Source organism: Caenorhabditis remanei, chromosome III, assembly GCF_010183535.1.
Source record: "Caenorhabditis remanei strain PX506 chromosome III, whole genome shotgun sequence".
Taxonomy (NCBI): domain Eukaryota; kingdom Metazoa; phylum Nematoda; class Chromadorea; order Rhabditida; family Rhabditidae; genus Caenorhabditis; species Caenorhabditis remanei.
Window position 1 is genome coordinate 2,688,172 of NC_071330.1, and position 16,426 is coordinate 2,704,597.

The 16,426-nt window shown below is 39.3% G+C and overlaps 4 protein-coding genes across 4 annotated transcripts; 1 reads left to right on the forward strand and 3 right to left on the reverse strand.

Annotated features, from left to right (window-relative positions):
* Positions 1 to 5,534: 5,534 nt before the first annotated feature.
* On the reverse strand, positions 5,535 to 6,602 carry GCK72_008677 (uncharacterized protein; the record flags this gene model as incomplete). Its single annotated transcript, XM_053726972.1, has 3 exons — positions 5,535 to 6,158; positions 6,390 to 6,471; positions 6,523 to 6,602. 3 exons carry the CDS (start codon positions 6,600 to 6,602, stop codon positions 5,535 to 5,537), a joined length of 786 nt encoding a protein of 261 aa, XP_053586549.1.
* A 2,600-nt stretch (positions 6,603 to 9,202) lies between these two features.
* On the forward strand, positions 9,203 to 9,849 carry GCK72_008678 (uncharacterized protein; the record flags this gene model as incomplete). Its single annotated transcript, XM_053726973.1, has 2 exons — positions 9,203 to 9,274; positions 9,709 to 9,849. 2 exons carry the CDS (start codon positions 9,203 to 9,205, stop codon positions 9,847 to 9,849), a joined length of 213 nt encoding a protein of 70 aa, XP_053586550.1.
* Positions 9,850 to 10,230: 381 nt separating this feature from the next.
* Positions 10,231 to 10,848, reverse strand: GCK72_008679 (uncharacterized protein; the record flags this gene model as incomplete). Its single annotated transcript, XM_003093748.2, has 1 exon — positions 10,231 to 10,848. One exon carries the CDS (start codon positions 10,846 to 10,848, stop codon positions 10,231 to 10,233), a length of 618 nt encoding a protein of 205 aa, XP_003093796.2.
* Positions 10,849 to 12,496: 1,648 nt separating this feature from the next.
* GCK72_008680 (uncharacterized protein) lies at positions 12,497 to 15,649 on the reverse strand (the record flags this gene model as incomplete). The annotated part of the gene is made up of 4 exons (XM_053726974.1): positions 12,497 to 13,448; positions 13,500 to 13,652; positions 14,625 to 15,518; positions 15,570 to 15,649. The coding sequence occupies 4 exons, from the start codon at positions 15,647 to 15,649 to the stop codon at positions 12,497 to 12,499; spliced, it is 2,079 nt and encodes a 692-aa protein (XP_053586551.1).
* Between the last annotated feature and the right edge of the window lie 777 nt (positions 15,650 to 16,426).

Sequence of the window (16,426 nt, forward strand, 5' to 3'; positions counted from 1 at the left end):
TATGTTCGACAGGCATTTCCATGCACTTGATTCCTTTTAAAATATTGGATTTGTTGAGAGTTTCTGGTGTGAAAAAATATATGCAGAGCATTTCCATTCGGGGATTAGACCCTCTCATCCAAAGTTTGAGAAATCTGTTAAGTTCTTTCTCGGTCCAGTCTAAATTATTGATATCTATTATTTTACTATTTGTGATCAATAGATCATCCAGCTTCAATGCACTTGCTAAGTAAATTCCCGGACGAGTCACAAGTTGGTCATAATTTTGAATTAACACTGGATAAGGATCCTCCAGGAGATCAAAAATATCATTCATGATCTCCAGGCGTCTTGTCGGAAAATTTTTCAAAATTGATTTCACATTCGATTCACTATTACTTGAAATAGAGAGGTTTTCGTAGGTATTGAACATGATTCGCAGCTCTTCGATATCAAACAGATTAGCATTTTTCATGAATCGAAGACAGAGAAATGAGGAAAAATGGAAAACTTCTTTGAGATGAGAGATCCATTTTTTGATGCAGAGTCCTTTCATACTCCATTCTAACTTTAATACTGGCGCAAAAATTCTCAATTCCATGTTATCCGGCAAAGAACCATTCGTTCGTTCTTCCGGGGTGTCATCCATTGTGAACCTCCATTCCAAGATGGATTTGTCAGTTAACATATATAAACTAATGTGATTGGTTATGACAACAGATGAAGTTTTATGGTTTAAATTCATTAATTTCACTGCTTGCGTTGCTCTTTCGGAAAGTAATGAGAGACTGATGCTGAAATTAAATAACGTTTTAGGAGAATGAACAAAACGAAAACTCACAATTCTCCATAATTCATTGATTTGAGCACATGGAGGATACCATCAAGGGGGAGGTTTAGGAGAGGGAAAGAGGATGTCATTATTGTAGATGGGATGAGAGTGAATGGATGAGAAGAAGGGAGGATGGATGGTGTGATGTGGAATGCGCGCGGTCTCTGAAATCGATAAATGAATATATGACTGTGGGAAACAAGGTAAGGGAAATATGACTGCGTTGGAAGACGGCAGACTGCTCTTCGACTGACAGATAGGGTAAACAAATGAGAAGTAGGAAACTGGGGAAGATTGCTGTCAGACTATCGAACGGGATACAGAAGAGCGGCCTCTGACTAGGGAAGGTCACCGACTCGGTCTGGAGATATGGGTTGGACGTTGGACACGTTTGCTCCTTTTCGAGCCAGAGAGTCAAACAGAAATAATGGAAACGATGGTTACACGGCACGATGACGATCGATTCACGGAATGTCGCCTCGTCGGTTCTCAGCTCCGCTTTGAGCACGAAATCTTGAGCAATGTCAACCGGATTGCACACATTGTCGAGGCAGATAGCACAGACATCTGGAATTATAGTATTTTCACATAGAGTCCAGGACAACCTATGCAGACGCGCTCTATTGACAACAGTTGTACATTTTTGTGTCACGGTGAATTATCGAACTTAGTGAGATGACCTAAACAAATAAAAATGCATCAAGTCATAGGATACAGACCTGTCTCGGATGGATCAGTTGTATGCTGTGGTTACGGACACAGTGTTCTTAAAATACAACTGCGTTCTACTGAAACTGGGTGAAATAAGGAGGGAAGTTGAGAGACGCAATGAAATAAAAAAGGTATTAGAAGACCAGTCCAGAATTGGAGTATTTGGCAATTAATCTAGAGTTTGAGTGTATTTCAAAAACGAACATCGGGAAAAATGAGTCAGAGATTTTATGCTCTCAACGATGTAGAGATGTAAAAGTACCATTTTTCAAATAATTAAAGTAATTTTCAACATTGAGACGCGATTGGTCCTATGCCGGCCGTAAAATCTTTTTTGGGTTTTCCGATGTCTACCTGATTCTTTATTCTAACGTTTACTTAATTTTCTAAGTTCTCTTCAGATCATATTAGTTCCCTTTAGGTCCTCAAAACTAGGAAAGAACCAAAAAATCTGTAAAAATGCGTATTGGTCAAGCAAAAGTACCAAAACGAGGTTATGGAGGCCATTTCTCACCTGACAGTGATGATGAATCTGAGGATCGGAAGCATAGTTGTACGGAATGAGATTTTGGAATACGGAATCCGGAACCGGAATCAAATGTTCGAAATCCGGAATCCGGAGTTCGGAACCGGAATGACGAAAAAAACCAGGAATTCCGGAATTTCGGAATCCGGAATTCGGAATAATTCAATAAATTTGCAAGGACAACTATTTTTTCGAGTGTTTTTAATGATATATAAAGGTTAAAACTACTTTTTTCGGATCAAAACCAAAAAAGAACTACTGCAGTTGTCTTTAAAACTCAAAAAATTTTTTGAAATTTAAACTTCAGGGTTCCGGAAATAAATTCAAAAAACCAGAATCCGGAATGAAAATTTTCATTTTCAGGATTCCGGAAAAAGAAAATTCAAAAAACCGGAACACGGAATCCGGAACCGGAATGAAATTTTTCATTTTCCGGAATCCGGAATTGGAACCGGAATGTCAAAAAAACCTGGAATTCCGGAATCAGGATTCCGGACAACTATGATCGGAAGGTAAATGATATCCAATGATTAGTTCAGCGGTAGGTCAGGTTCCGGAGCTCCGGGATGCACCGGGAGATTTTTCTATCGTAGTGCCTTGTTTCTTTAAGTGGTGGTGTAATGACAATGACTCTCCAAACAAAACAATAATAAATCTGATAACCTTCTGAAAAATCAGGACAAAAAAACTACTCGAAAGAAAATTATTTATTATACAGATCATATACAAAACAAACTGAACTGTGTTCTTAAATTCAACTTACAACAGAAAAAAACCCAAAAATTATTAGCACCACAGTGAATAAGTTGGGAAATTGAGAGACGTAGAGAAATAGAGGTAGGCATACTTGCAATCCGGGCCGATCCGGGTCGACGGTTTCTATTGAATAACTTTCTTTTAAAAAAGCGTATCGGGTTGGTCAATAGCTCAAAAGATGAGAATTTCGACTTGTCATCAGACAAAAGCAAAACAAACTTCCACGAAGATCCACAGAGGTCCCGGGCCGGGCCGTGCCGACACGACAACAGTTTTAGCCGGCCCGGGGCCTCTGTGGGTGTTCTGCGAAATTTGGTTTGATTTTGTCTGATGGCAGGTCAAAATACCTATCTTTTGAGCTATTAACCAACCCGATATGAGTTTTTTGAAGAAAGTTATTCAATAAAAACCGTCGGCCCGGATCGGCCCGGATTGCAAGTATGGAGGTAGGGATTTCCGTAGGGCGCAGTTGTAAGAACTGTGCTGCGCTAGTAATCAGGATCTCCGATACAGTGCGGATGCCAAACGAGTAAATGGAAGGAAGTGAGCGGTTCATTTTGTCTGATTTTGATTGTCGCTCTAGTACCATCTCTTCTGTATATATCAATACCTCCTTCGACTTGTTGAGTTTTTCGTCCTTCCCTTTTAAACCATCTGAGTTGTGTTTCCGGCAGTTCCATATATTTGATACCTTTGAGAATATCAAGTTGGTTCACGGTAAAGAATGGCATAAATCCTATAAATATATCTTCCATTCGAGGGTTCGAACCTCTCATCCAATGTTTGATGAATCTATTGACTTGCTTCCCAGTCCACTCAAGTCCAATAAGGCTTACACGTTTACTATTCGTCATCAAAAGGCCATCTAAAGTCAACGCAATTCCGACATGCTTATAAGTTAGGCAAAGTTCATCAAAATTTTGAATCAATACTTTCTGAGGATGCTTCAGGGTATTAGAGGCACCCTGGTCGAAATATAGTCCCCTTGTTGGGAAATGCTTAAGTATGGACTCAACATCAGTGCCATCAGAATTTCCAAAACTGAGTGTGTCGACACTTTTGAATGTGTCCCGGATCTCTTCGGTATCAAATGTATTTGCGTTTTTCTCGAACGTTATGCTACAAACTGTTGGTAAATGGAATATATTCGTGAAATGATTGATCCATTCTTTAACACTGAGTCCTCTCATACTCCATATTTTTCTGTAAGGTCCGTATTCGAACAATTCTAAATCAACTTTATCAGGTAGTGGCAACGGATCATTTGGTTGCTCCTCACTAAGATTGTCTATTGAGAAATTCCATCGCATGTGATTATCGCCAATAGATGTTATGATATGAACAGAATCAGATATACTGACAGAGAAAAACTGAATTTTCAGGTTCATCGACTCCACCGATTGCTTAGCTCTCTTGGAGAGAAATGATAGAGTTATGCTGAAATCAAAAAATCATTTTTGAGATTATGGTATTTACAAAGCAACTTACAATTCGGTAATCTTCATTGACTTGAGGACATGGGTTATTGCCTTGGGAGGTAGGTTGAGGAGAGGAAAAGATGTCGTCATCACTGTAGAAAGGATAAGGACTAATAAACGAGAAGATGGGTGATGGACTGTATGCTGTGGAACAAATATCAAGCAGACTCAACAAACCTTATTGGGTTAGTCCTGTGTGGAGACTAGTAGGAGGGTAACTAATTGTAAGAAAATAAGTGACTAACGGTGTGAGGTAGAATGAGCGCGGTCTCTGAAATCGATAAATGAAGATATGACTGTGGGAAACAAGCTAATGGGAATATGAATGAGTGGGAGAACGACGGACTGCTCTTCGGCTGACAGATGGACTAAGCAAATGAGAGGTGGGAAGCTGAAGGAGGTAAAACTGTCTGACTAGGGAAGGATCACGGGTTAAGTTGGAGTTACAAATCGAGACATGAATCGTTTTGCAAAAACAGAATACAAATTGGAAATCACCGCAAAATTTCCGTTCTAGTGATATATGTCTCGAGCTGTTCCTCCAACTCGACCCGGGATCCTTCCCTAGAGGAAAGAAGTCGTCATCGCTGGAGAAGGGGTGAGGATAAATGAATTAGAAGTAGGGTGATGGATGGTGTGGTGTAGAACAGACAGACTCAACAAACATTAATGATATTGGTCTGTGGGAAACTAGTCCAGGGAAACATCTGGAGCAGGTCTTTCGGAACAGGTGCATGTTGTAAGGAAGATTAAGGAATGGTGCCATCTCTCCTCGTTTACGGTTCATGCCGTTTTCCACAGCTTGTATAACCCATTCACTGGTGGCTGACCGCTCACTCAAAATTCGATCGGGACGAGGAGTGGGTCTCGTTGCAAAATTTCGATTTACGGCGGCTTTCTACTCTACTTTACCCATAAGAAGTTTTGAAAGTACAGTAGTCGCAACGAGACCCAAATCTCGTCCCCGGGTCGAATTTGGAGCGAGCGGTCAGCCACCGGCGAATGTGTAATAAACCGGCTAATTATTCTGAAAACAATTTACCAAAGGAACTATTGACTGACATGATCACCGAAGATGCTAATTTGATTTCATAAGATTCAGATAAAACCTATTCACAGGGAAAACCCATGGAGCTATTCCGCATTTATCTTATCACGAATAAAAAATTCCAATCAAAAACAGAATGTTTATTACATTAACTGAAAAAAGCATACAGAAACAAAAAAAAAGACAAAACGAAACGATGTTCAATTAAGAATCTCCTACACAATGTGGATGCCATACATGCATTTTCAATGAATCAGTATCAAATCCCTCATCATAATCGAATGTGACTGTTGCGGTGGTTCCATCATGTCTTATGATATCGTAGCCACCTTCAACGTCCAAGCTCTCCTGGTGCAATGTTTTGAACTTTCTAACATGATTGGCTGGTATTTCCTTATATCTAATACCTTTTAGAGCAATTGTTCTATTAAACGCTTCTCCTCTTGAAAAGATATCCAAAGTTTCCAATCGAGGGTTAGACCCTTTTATCCAATGCTTTATGAATTGATTAACTTCTTTCCCAGTCCAGTTGACATCCTCGAGCATTGCAATCTTGCTGTTAATCATGAGTAGATCATCCAATATTATGGACATGTCACCTTCTGAAATTATCCTTAACTCATCATAGTTTTGAATCAAAACTTCTTTTGGATGCTCCAAACATTCGAAGACACCACCGCCCAATACAAGGCATCTCGATACAAAATGCTTCACTAGAAGGTCATAGCCTTTGTTTTTGATTCCATTTCTTGAGAGCAAGAGCATATCAAAATTTCCGACTGTTGCTTTAATTTCATCAATGTCGTACAGAAGAAAATCAGTAAAGAGCTGAAGAACACAGATTTCATGAAAATGAAAGATAGTCTTAAAATGGCTGATCCATCTTTTGACGCTGAGATCTTTCATGCTCCATTCTATTTGCTCATCATGAATGCATAACTCTATTGATTTATTTGGCAATGCGCGATTCATTGTTCCGTTTTCTGTTTCGTCACCGTGAAAACTCCATCTCCAATAATTTTCTCCGACAGGCGTAATGATATCAACCAAATCGCCTACTTGGACAATGACATTCGGAATCTTTAATTCCATAGCCTCCACTAATAGCTTCGCTCTTTTTGAAAGAAATGAGAGAGTTATGCTGAAATTGATTAATCATTTTTGAGATTAAGATATTTAGAAAGCAACTTACAATTCATTGATGTTCATTGACTTGAGCACATGCGAAATAGTCTCGGGAGGTAGGTTGAGGAGAGGAAAACAAGTTGTCATCACTGTAGAAGAGATGAGGATGAATGAATGAGAAGAGGGGTGATGGACGGTGTGAGGCAGAATTAGCGCGGTCTCTGAAATCGATAGATGAAGGTCAAACAAAAATGACATATGACTGTGGGAAGCAAGCTACAAGAAGGGTGATGACGGGTGTGATGTAGAACGATCGACGGACAGACTCAACAAACATGAATGAAATAGTTCTCTGGAAAACTAGTCCAGGGAAACATCTGAAGCAGGACAGGCAAAAAAATTCAATAACAGCATACTTGCAACGGGCCGGGCCGGGCCGGGCTGAGCCGTTTTGAGAATATTCACCGGCCCGGCTCGGGTCACAGTACAAATATTTGAAAATTTGAATTTTTTTGAAAATGTTTTCGATTTTTTTGCAAAAAAGTCGACTTTTCGACTATGTTTTTACATTTCGATAAAACACAAGTTTACATAGGATTTTTGACTATTTTTGATGAAAATTTTTAAAAATTTCGAAAAATTTTGTGTAAAAATCGTGCACATTTTTTGGCTCCGGGCCGACAGAGCCGGGCCGGGCCGATATTTTGCAAGTATGAATAACAGTGCGCGACAGGTTTTTGGAACAGGTGGGTGTTGTAATGCAGACTAGTAAGAAAGGGTGTCAACCTTGATCTTACTGTTCATGCCGTTTTCCACAGATTGTATTACCTATTCGCCGGTGGCTGACCGCTCGCTTGGGTCTCGTTGTCAGGTTTTAACAGTTTTCCTTGTTGTATTTGTATTTATTCTATCGAAAATCATCAGTAAATGGGGCGAGAGGCTGAGAATGAGTCCCTCACGAGACCATTCAAAGGGTGGGTTAAAGTGAGAGATGTGGGGCAACAAATAAAAGAATGACCGGTATGAGGGGTATAAATAGAAAGATGGTAGTGCGGGGAAAGGTGGTTTGGGAGTAAAGAATAAGCTCTAATAGCGTGTAATACTGGATCAGATTAGGGTATAGAGCTCGGAAGGAGAGAGAAAATATGAAGTTTGGGAGGTAATGGCATTCCAGATGGGGATAGTGTGAGAAAAAAAAGTCAGAGCACTTGGGTTTAATACAAATAAGATTCATAGGGCGACGGGTGGAGGAGGAAAACCGGATGTACGAATCTAAGCGAGGGAAGTATGAGGTACCGCTTAGAAATTTATAAAGAAGGAGAAGTTGGGCTAGACGATCGGAATAGGGGTCTGTGATGAGACCGAGATCCTGGACAGATTTGGAAGTTTCGATAGGTTGACCAGCAATGCAGTAGGGGAAATATATGTTTTTGATCCGAGTCGAAGGAGAGATGTTTTGGTATGGGCAAGAGGAAGAGAGTTAGTGGATGCCCAGGTTTCAATATGGTCGATGCCTTTTTGAACCGCAGCAGGGTTGGAGGAATAAATTTTTATGTCATCGGCAAAGGCGGAGACCTGTAGGGAAGGGATGTGAGCGAGATCAAGAAGTAAATCGTTTATAAATATGAGGAAGAGGAGAGGGCCAGAGACTGAGCCTTGAGGCTTGTTCTTACAACCCTATGCCATTTTCATAGTTTATATCTCAAAAGGTTATCGAAACTAAAACAAAATAACAGAAGCACTAATGCATGATTGATTCACCAGAATATTCTAAAATTGACTGGGAAATTCATACCCAAATTCATCAACTAGTTGAGTGTCGGCTGAAAACAGCGGTTTTGGACGCTCAACAGCCTGATCTGGTTTCACAACGATTTGTGTTCTATGGGAGCAGTTTCCTAACCCTCGAAATAGGATTTTCAGTACATTTAAAAAAATGACTTCAGGAAACAGGTCGTAACTTATTTGCAAGCTGATAGTGAGCATTTGGTCTCAAATTTCGGGAGAACATGAGAAATGAATCGGGAAAACTGTGATAAAAATTGTATGTTGAAAAAACGCCATAGGAACCCGCCACACTGTGTCTAAAACTGGTTTTTAACCATTTTGCCATAGTTGTCAAGGCCCGGGCCGGCCCGGGCCGGCCCGAAGGCCCGGCTTCAAAATATGACCCTTTTTTTCTAATTTTTTTTCGAAATTTTTTCACTTTTTTATCCAAAATGTGACCATTTTTTACTATTTTTCAGATTTTCTTCTAATTCTGAATCATAGCCGGCCCGGGCCGGGCCGGGCCTTGACAACTATGCATTTTGCCGAATCCTGTAAATAAGCCTACTACCCTTTGGTCTTATCGAAAATTCGGCTCTGTTTTGGAATCGGGTGCCGGCCATCAAAAATCGGGTGCCCAAAAAAAATCGGGTGCCGGTCAAAAAAATCGGGTGCCCAAAAAATCGGGTGCCCGACTTTTTAATCAAAGATTTTCTATTTTTTTTTGTTTTTTTGTATGTTTTCCATCGTTAATGTTTTTATATTGGAAATTATCATTGTAATTATTCATCAATGCGTTGATAAGATTGCATTCTCGAGAAAGACTTTGTTATGCCCAGAAGCCGACAGAAAGCTTCAAGGTAGATTTTTTCAGTAAACAATTCGGTATCACTGACGAGGAAAAGATGTGAGCATAAAAGGAATCACGAAAGCACTGGAGCCATCTTCATATTCGGTTAGCACTGTTGCAATTGTTCAACATGATTGACGATGGAACCCAAACCAGAGGAGAGCTTTTCGAACTGATAAGAAATTTAGAATGGGAGATGAGCGTGAGTTTATTCCGGCTAGAAGATAAACCAATTTTTGGATTTAGAAACGTTCTGGAGTGCTGGATGAAGCTAAATCAAGAATTAGCCATTTGAGGGGAACTGTGGATGATTTCGGCAAAAAATGAACTGTCAATTTTCTCTTGTGAATTTATTGTCGAAATAAAAAAAGTGATACCCGGTGTTTGCGGACTTAGTGCTAATTTTAATAATTTTTCCACTAAGTCCGCAAACACCGGGTATCACTTTTTTATTTCGACAATAGTGTTGTAAATAAAATTGGTTAACTCTTATCTTCCTTCCGGCTCGTTCGACTATGAAGAACGAAGATACTTATTTCTGGAGAAGAATGTTGCTTTCAAAATGTCTATTACCATTCGCGAGAACTTCTACGAGGTAACATCTGCTTTTTTTCCCGTTCCAATTTTGTATTTTAGATTACAATTAATGACTATTACACCAAGCTGTTTGAGCATCATATTCCTTATCTGCTCGCAGAATATCTTGTTATCTCTGGTGACATCACTGTCAATGACGTCGTCGTTTCCGAGCCGCCCACAGAAGAAGAAGAACAGTAAAAATCCGTTTGATGTTGACTTGTTATTCTGATTTTTCTCAATAAACACGTATATTAATATAACTTCATCTCAGAGAACAAAAACCAAAAAAAAAAACAAAAAAATAGAAAATCTTTGATAAAAAAGTCGGGCACCCGATTTCTGGGCACCCGATTTTTTGGGCACCCGATTTTTGGGCACCCTATGTTTCGGGCACCCGATTTTTGGGCACCCGATTTTTTGGGCACCCGATTTTTTTTGGGCACCCGATTTTTGATGGCCGGCACCCGATTCCAAAACAGAGCCGAAAATTCTAATCAATGTTTCAAAATTGCTTCATTCGTAACATTAACTGAAAAAAGAATAGAAAAACAGAATAAAACAGAACAACAAAATGAACAATTAAGAATCTTCTACACAATGTGGATGCCATACAAACATGAAAAATGAATCAGTATCAAACTCATCATCATAATCGAATTTGACTGTTGCGGTGGTTCCATCATGTCTTATGATATCGTAGCCGCCTTCAACATCAAATTTCTCATGGTCCAATGTTTTGAACTTCCTAACATGATTGGCTGGCATTTCCATGTATCTAATACCTTTTAGAGCAATTGTTCTATTAAACGCTTCTCCTCTTGAAAAAATCTCCAAAGTTTCCAATCGAGGGTTAGACCCTTTCATCCAATGCTTTATGAATTGATTAACTTCTTTCCCAGTCCAGTTGACATCCCCAAACAATACAGTTTTGCTATTCATCATAAGTAGATCATCCAACATTATGGATAAGCCTGCGCCTACATCTTCGTCTAAAGTGATCTCTAACTCATCATAGTTTTGAATCAAAATTTCTTTTGGATGCTCTAAACATTCGAAAACACCACCGTCGAATAAAAGGGATCTCGATGGAAAATGCTTTACTAGAAGGTCATACGCTTCGCTTGTGCTATTATCTATAGAGATCAAGAGCTTATCAAAGTTTCCGAATGTAGCTTTAATTTCTTCAATGTCGTACATAAGAGAATCAGTATAGAACTGAAGAGAATAGAATTTAGAAAAATGAAAGATAGTCTTAAAATGGCTGATCCATTTCTTGACGCTGAGATCTTTCATGCTCCATTCTATCTGCCCATCATGAATGCTTAACTTTGTGAATTTATCTGGCAATGCGCGATTCATTGTTCCGTTGTCTGTTTCGTCACCGTAAAACCTCCAGCTCCAAAAACGTTTCTCGACACGCACAACTATATCAACGAAATTGCCTATTTGAACAAGGACATTCGGACTCGTCAATTCCATAGCCTCCACTGATTGCTTTGCTCTTTTTGAAAGAAATGATAAGGTTATGCTGAAATTGTGAGTTTAGTTTTGGATTGAAAAAAAAGTGTAATAACCTACATTTCTCCATAACCCATTGATTTTAGCACATGGAGAATAGCTTTGGGAGGTAGGTTGAGGAGAGGAAAAGATGTCGTCATTACTGTAGAAGAGATGAGGATGAATAAACGAGAAGAAGGGTGATGGACGGTGTAACGTAGAATTCGTGCAGTCTCTGAAATCAATAGATGAAGGGTCTAGTTAAACAATGATGACATACAATGACTCTGGGAAACAAGGTAAGGGAAATATGATTGGGGGGACGACGGATTGCTCTTCGACTGACAGATTGACTAAATAAATGGGAAGTGGAAAACTGGAGGATGTTACTGTATGAGAAGACATACAGCTATATGAAGAAGACGTAAGGCCCCCGAGATGGGCTAAACAAATAGAAAATTCATCAGGTCGTGAAATATAGACTTGTCTCGTCAGGGATGAATTGCACCAACGGTGCGCAAAGAAAGGAAGTCTTCATTATTGTAGAAGAGATTGAGGATGAATGAATGAGAAGAAAGGTGATAAAGGGTGTGATGTGGAGCAATCGACGGGCAGACTCAACAAACATGAATGAAATAGGCCTGTGGGAAAGTAGTCCAGCAAAACAGAGCAGGACAGGCAAAAAATACAATAACAGCGCGCGACATTTTTTTGGAAGAAGTGCGTGTTGTAATGAAGACTAACCGTCTAGAATGATGACAGTTTTCCTAGTTCTTACAGCCCAGTGCCGTTTTCATAGTTTATATCTCAAAAGGTTATCGAAACTAAAACAAAATAACAGAAGCACTAATGTTTGCTTGAATAACCAGAATATTCTAAAATTGGCTGGAAAAATCATTCCCAAATTCATCAAATAATCGCGTGTCGGCTGAAAACAGATGTTTTTGACGCTCAACAGTTTGATCTGGGTTCACAACGATTTGTTCTATGGGAGCAGTTTCCTAACCCTCGAAATTGGAATTTCAGTACATTTTAAAGAATGACTTTAGAAAACTGGTCGTGACTTATTTGCAAGCTGATAGTGAGCATTTGGTCTCAAATTTCGGGAGAACATGAGAAATGAATCGGGAAAACTGTGATAAAAATTGTATGTTGCAAAAACGCCATAGGAACCCGCCACACTGTGTCTAAAACTGGTTTTAATGATTTTGCCGAATCCTGTAAATAAGCCTACTACCCTTGGGTCTTATCGAAAATTCTAATCAATGTTTCAAAATTGCTTCATTCGTAACATTAACTGAAAAAAAGAATACAGAAACAGAAGAAAACAAAACAAAAAGATGTAGAATTAAGAATCTCCTACACAATGTGGATGCCATACAAACATGAAAAATGAATCAGTATCAAACTCCTCATCATAATCGAATGTGACTGTTGCGGTGGTTCCATCATGTCTTATGATATCGTAGCCACCTTCAACGTCCAAGCTCTCCTGGTGCAATGTTTTAAACTTCCTAACAAGATTGGCTGGTATTTCCTTATATCTAATACCTTTTAGAGCAACTGTTCTATCAGACGCTTCTCCTCTTGACGTAGAAAAAATCTCCAAAGTTTCCAATCGAGGGTTAGACCCTTTTATCCAATGTTTTATGAATCGATTAACTTCTTTCCCAGTCCAGTTGACATCCCCAAGCACTACAGTTTTGCTATTCACCATAAGTATATCATCCAATATTAAAACGCCTTCGTCTGAATCTATGTCTAAAGTTATTTCTAACTCATCATAGTTTTGAATCAAAACTTTTTTTGGATGCTCTAAACATTCGAAGACACCACCGTCGAATAAAAGGGATCTCGATGGAAAATGCTTTACTAGAAGGTCATACGCTTCGCTTGTGCTATTATCTATAGAGATCAAGAGCTTATCAAAGTTTCCGAATGTAGCTTTAATTTCTTCAATGTCGTACATAAGAGAATCAGTATAGAACTGAAGAGAATAGAATTTAGAAAAATGAAAGATAGTCTTAAAATGGCTGATCCATTTCTTGACGCTGAGATCTTCCATGCTCCATTCTATCGGTCCATGATGAATGCTTAACTCGGTGAATTTATCTGGTAATGCGCGATTCAATGTTCCGTTTTCTGTTTCGTCACCGTGAAAACTCCATCTCCAATAACTTTCCCCGACAGGCACAACGATATTAACCAAATCGCCTATTTGGACAAGGACACCCCGACTCTTCAATTCCATAGCTTCTACTGATAGCTTCGCTCGTTTTGAAAGAAATGATATAGTTATGCTGAAATTGATGAATCATTTTTGAGATTAAGGTATTTACAAATTAACTTACAATTCATTAATGTTCATTGATTTGAGGACATGGGATATAGCTTTGGTAGGTAGATTGAGGAGAGGAAAAGATGTCGTCAACACTGTAGAAGGGATGAGAACTAATAAACAAGAAGAGGGGGATGGACGGTGTGAGGTAGAATGAGCATGGTCTCTGAAATCAATAGATGAAGGATCTAGTTAAACAAAAAATGACATATGACTCTGGGAAACAAGCTATAGAAATATGAATGACGACAGACTGCTCTTCGACCGACAGATGGAGTAAATAAATGGGAAGTACTGGAGGAAGTTACTGTCTGAGAAGACACACATCTTTATAAAGTAGACGTGAGGTCCCCGAGATGGGCTAAACAAATAAAAAATGCATCAGGTAGTGAGATATAAACTTGTCTCGGCGGGGATGAATTGCACCAACGGTGCGCAACGAAAGGAGGTCTTCATCACTGTAGAAGAGATGAGGATGAATGAATGAGAAGAAGGGGGTGGACGATGTGGTGTGGAACAATTAACAGGCAGACTCAACAAACCTTATTAGCTTAGACCTGTGGGAAAATAGTCCAGGGAAACGTCTGAAGTAAGACAGGCAAAGAAATTCAATAACAGTGCGCGACAAGTTTTTGGAAAAGGTGCGTGTTGTAGTGGAGAGTAACCGTCTAGAATGATGACAGTTTTCTTTGTTCTTACAGCTCTATGCCATTTTCATGGTTTATATCTCAAAAAGGACATGTTATCGAAACTAAAGCACAGCCACAGAAGCTAAAATGCATGCTTGATCTATCAGAATATACAAAAACTGCTTCAACACATGATTTATTTTGACAGCTTCCTCTCCTTTCCTTCGGTCTAGTAACGTCATCTTCCCAGGGGGATGCGTCTTATAGGAAAAGCTCAAATATTGTCTTTTCCGTCTCTAGGAATAACACACTATCTCTCAACGGTATTTCTGCAAGGTAGCTAGATACATACAAGTCCATTAGAGACTGTCCCACATACTATCTCCTAGGAACGATGTTGGTGTTATGTTTATTACATTAACTGAAAAAAAGCATACAGAAACAAAAACAGACAAAACAAAAAGATGTAGAATTAAGAATCTCCTACACAGTGTGGGTGCCATACATACATTTGCAATAAAACGCTCTCCTCATCGTAATAGAATGTGATTGTTGCTGTGGTTCCATCGCTTCTTTGAAAGTCGTAGCCACCCTCAATGTCCAAGTTCACTAGGTCAAATGTTTTGAAGTTTCTAACATGATCGGTTGGTATTTCCATGTATCTAATACCGTTTAGAGCATCAGTTCTATTAAACACTCTTGACGCCAAAAAGATCTCCAATGTTTCCAATCGAGGGTTAGATCCTTTCATCCAATGCTTTATGAATCGATTGATTTCTTTCCCAGTCCAGTTGATATACCCAAGCATTACAGTTTTGCTATTCATCATAAGTAGATCATCCAATATTATGTATACACCACTGACCGAAGTGATCTCTAACTCATCATAGTTTTGAATCAAAACTTCTTTTGGGCGCTCCAAACATTCGAAGACACCACTGTCCAATATAAGGCATCTCGATACAAAATACTTCACTAGAAGGTCATAACCTTCGTTATTAGTTCCAGTTATTGAGAGGTTAAGCGTCTCAAAGTTTCCGATTGTTGCTTTAATTTCTTCAATGTCGTACAGAAAAGAAGCAGTTGAGAGCTGAAGAGAATTGAATTTAGAAAAATGAAAGATAGTCTGAAAGTGGCTGATCCATTTCTTGACGCTGAGATCTTCCATGCTCCATTCTATCGGTCCATGATGAATGCATAACTCTGTTAATTTATTTGGCAATGCGCGATTCATTGTTCCGTTTTCTGTTTCGTCACCATGAAAACTCCATCTCCAGATATTTTCCCCGAGAGGCATAAAGATATTAACAAACTCGTCTATTTGGACAATGACATTCGGACTCTTCAATTCCATAGCCTCTACTGATAGCTTAGCTCTCTTGGAGAGAAATGATAGAGTTATGCTGAAATTGATGAATCATTTTTAAGATTAAGATATTTAGAAAACAGCTTACAATTCATTAATGTTCATTGATTTGAGGACATCGGATATAGCTTTGGTAGGTAGGTTGAGGAGAGGAAAAGATGCCGTCATCACTGTAGAAAGGATAAGGACGAATAAACGAGAAGATGAGGGACGGACGGTGTAAAATAGAATGCGTGCGTTCTCTGAAATCAATAAATTGAAGGGTGTAGTTAAACAATAATGACATATGATTCTGGGAAACAAGCTAAAGGAAATATGAATGAGTGAGAGGACGACGGATTGCTCTTCGACTGACAGATAGGGTAAACAAATGAGAAGTGGTAAACTGGAGGAGGTTACTGTCGGAGAAAACATACAGCTTTATTTAGAAGACGTGAGGTCCTCGAGATTGGCTAAACGAATAAACAATTCATCAGGTCGTGGGATATAGAACACTCTCGGCTGGGATGAATTGCACCAACGGTGCGCAAGGAAATGAGGTCGTCATCACTTAAGAAAGGACGAGAATGAAATAATGAAAAGAAGGGTGATGGACGGTGTGGGGCAGAAAAATGCAGACTCGACCAATCTTTCTGTTGGCAATGGTCTTAGGGTCCAGTCGAGGACCAGGTCAAAGTCATAACTCAGGAAGACCCCTGTATGCGCCCTAGAGACTCGTTTCAGCAGAATAATCAAATGAGCTGTGCAGACGGCAAAACAGTACACAAATTTTCACTGACCCGTTTATTGTTTTTAGTGTTGAGTGATGCATAGTGGTGCATTGGTCTCTTGTCACTTTAGAATTTTGAGTTTTCTGAAAATGTTCTCCTGGTCAGGCTTCACCGGTCGGAAATGTATCATAATGGCATAGTAGCTCGCCTGGCCCAAAAAAATCTTAGAGAAATT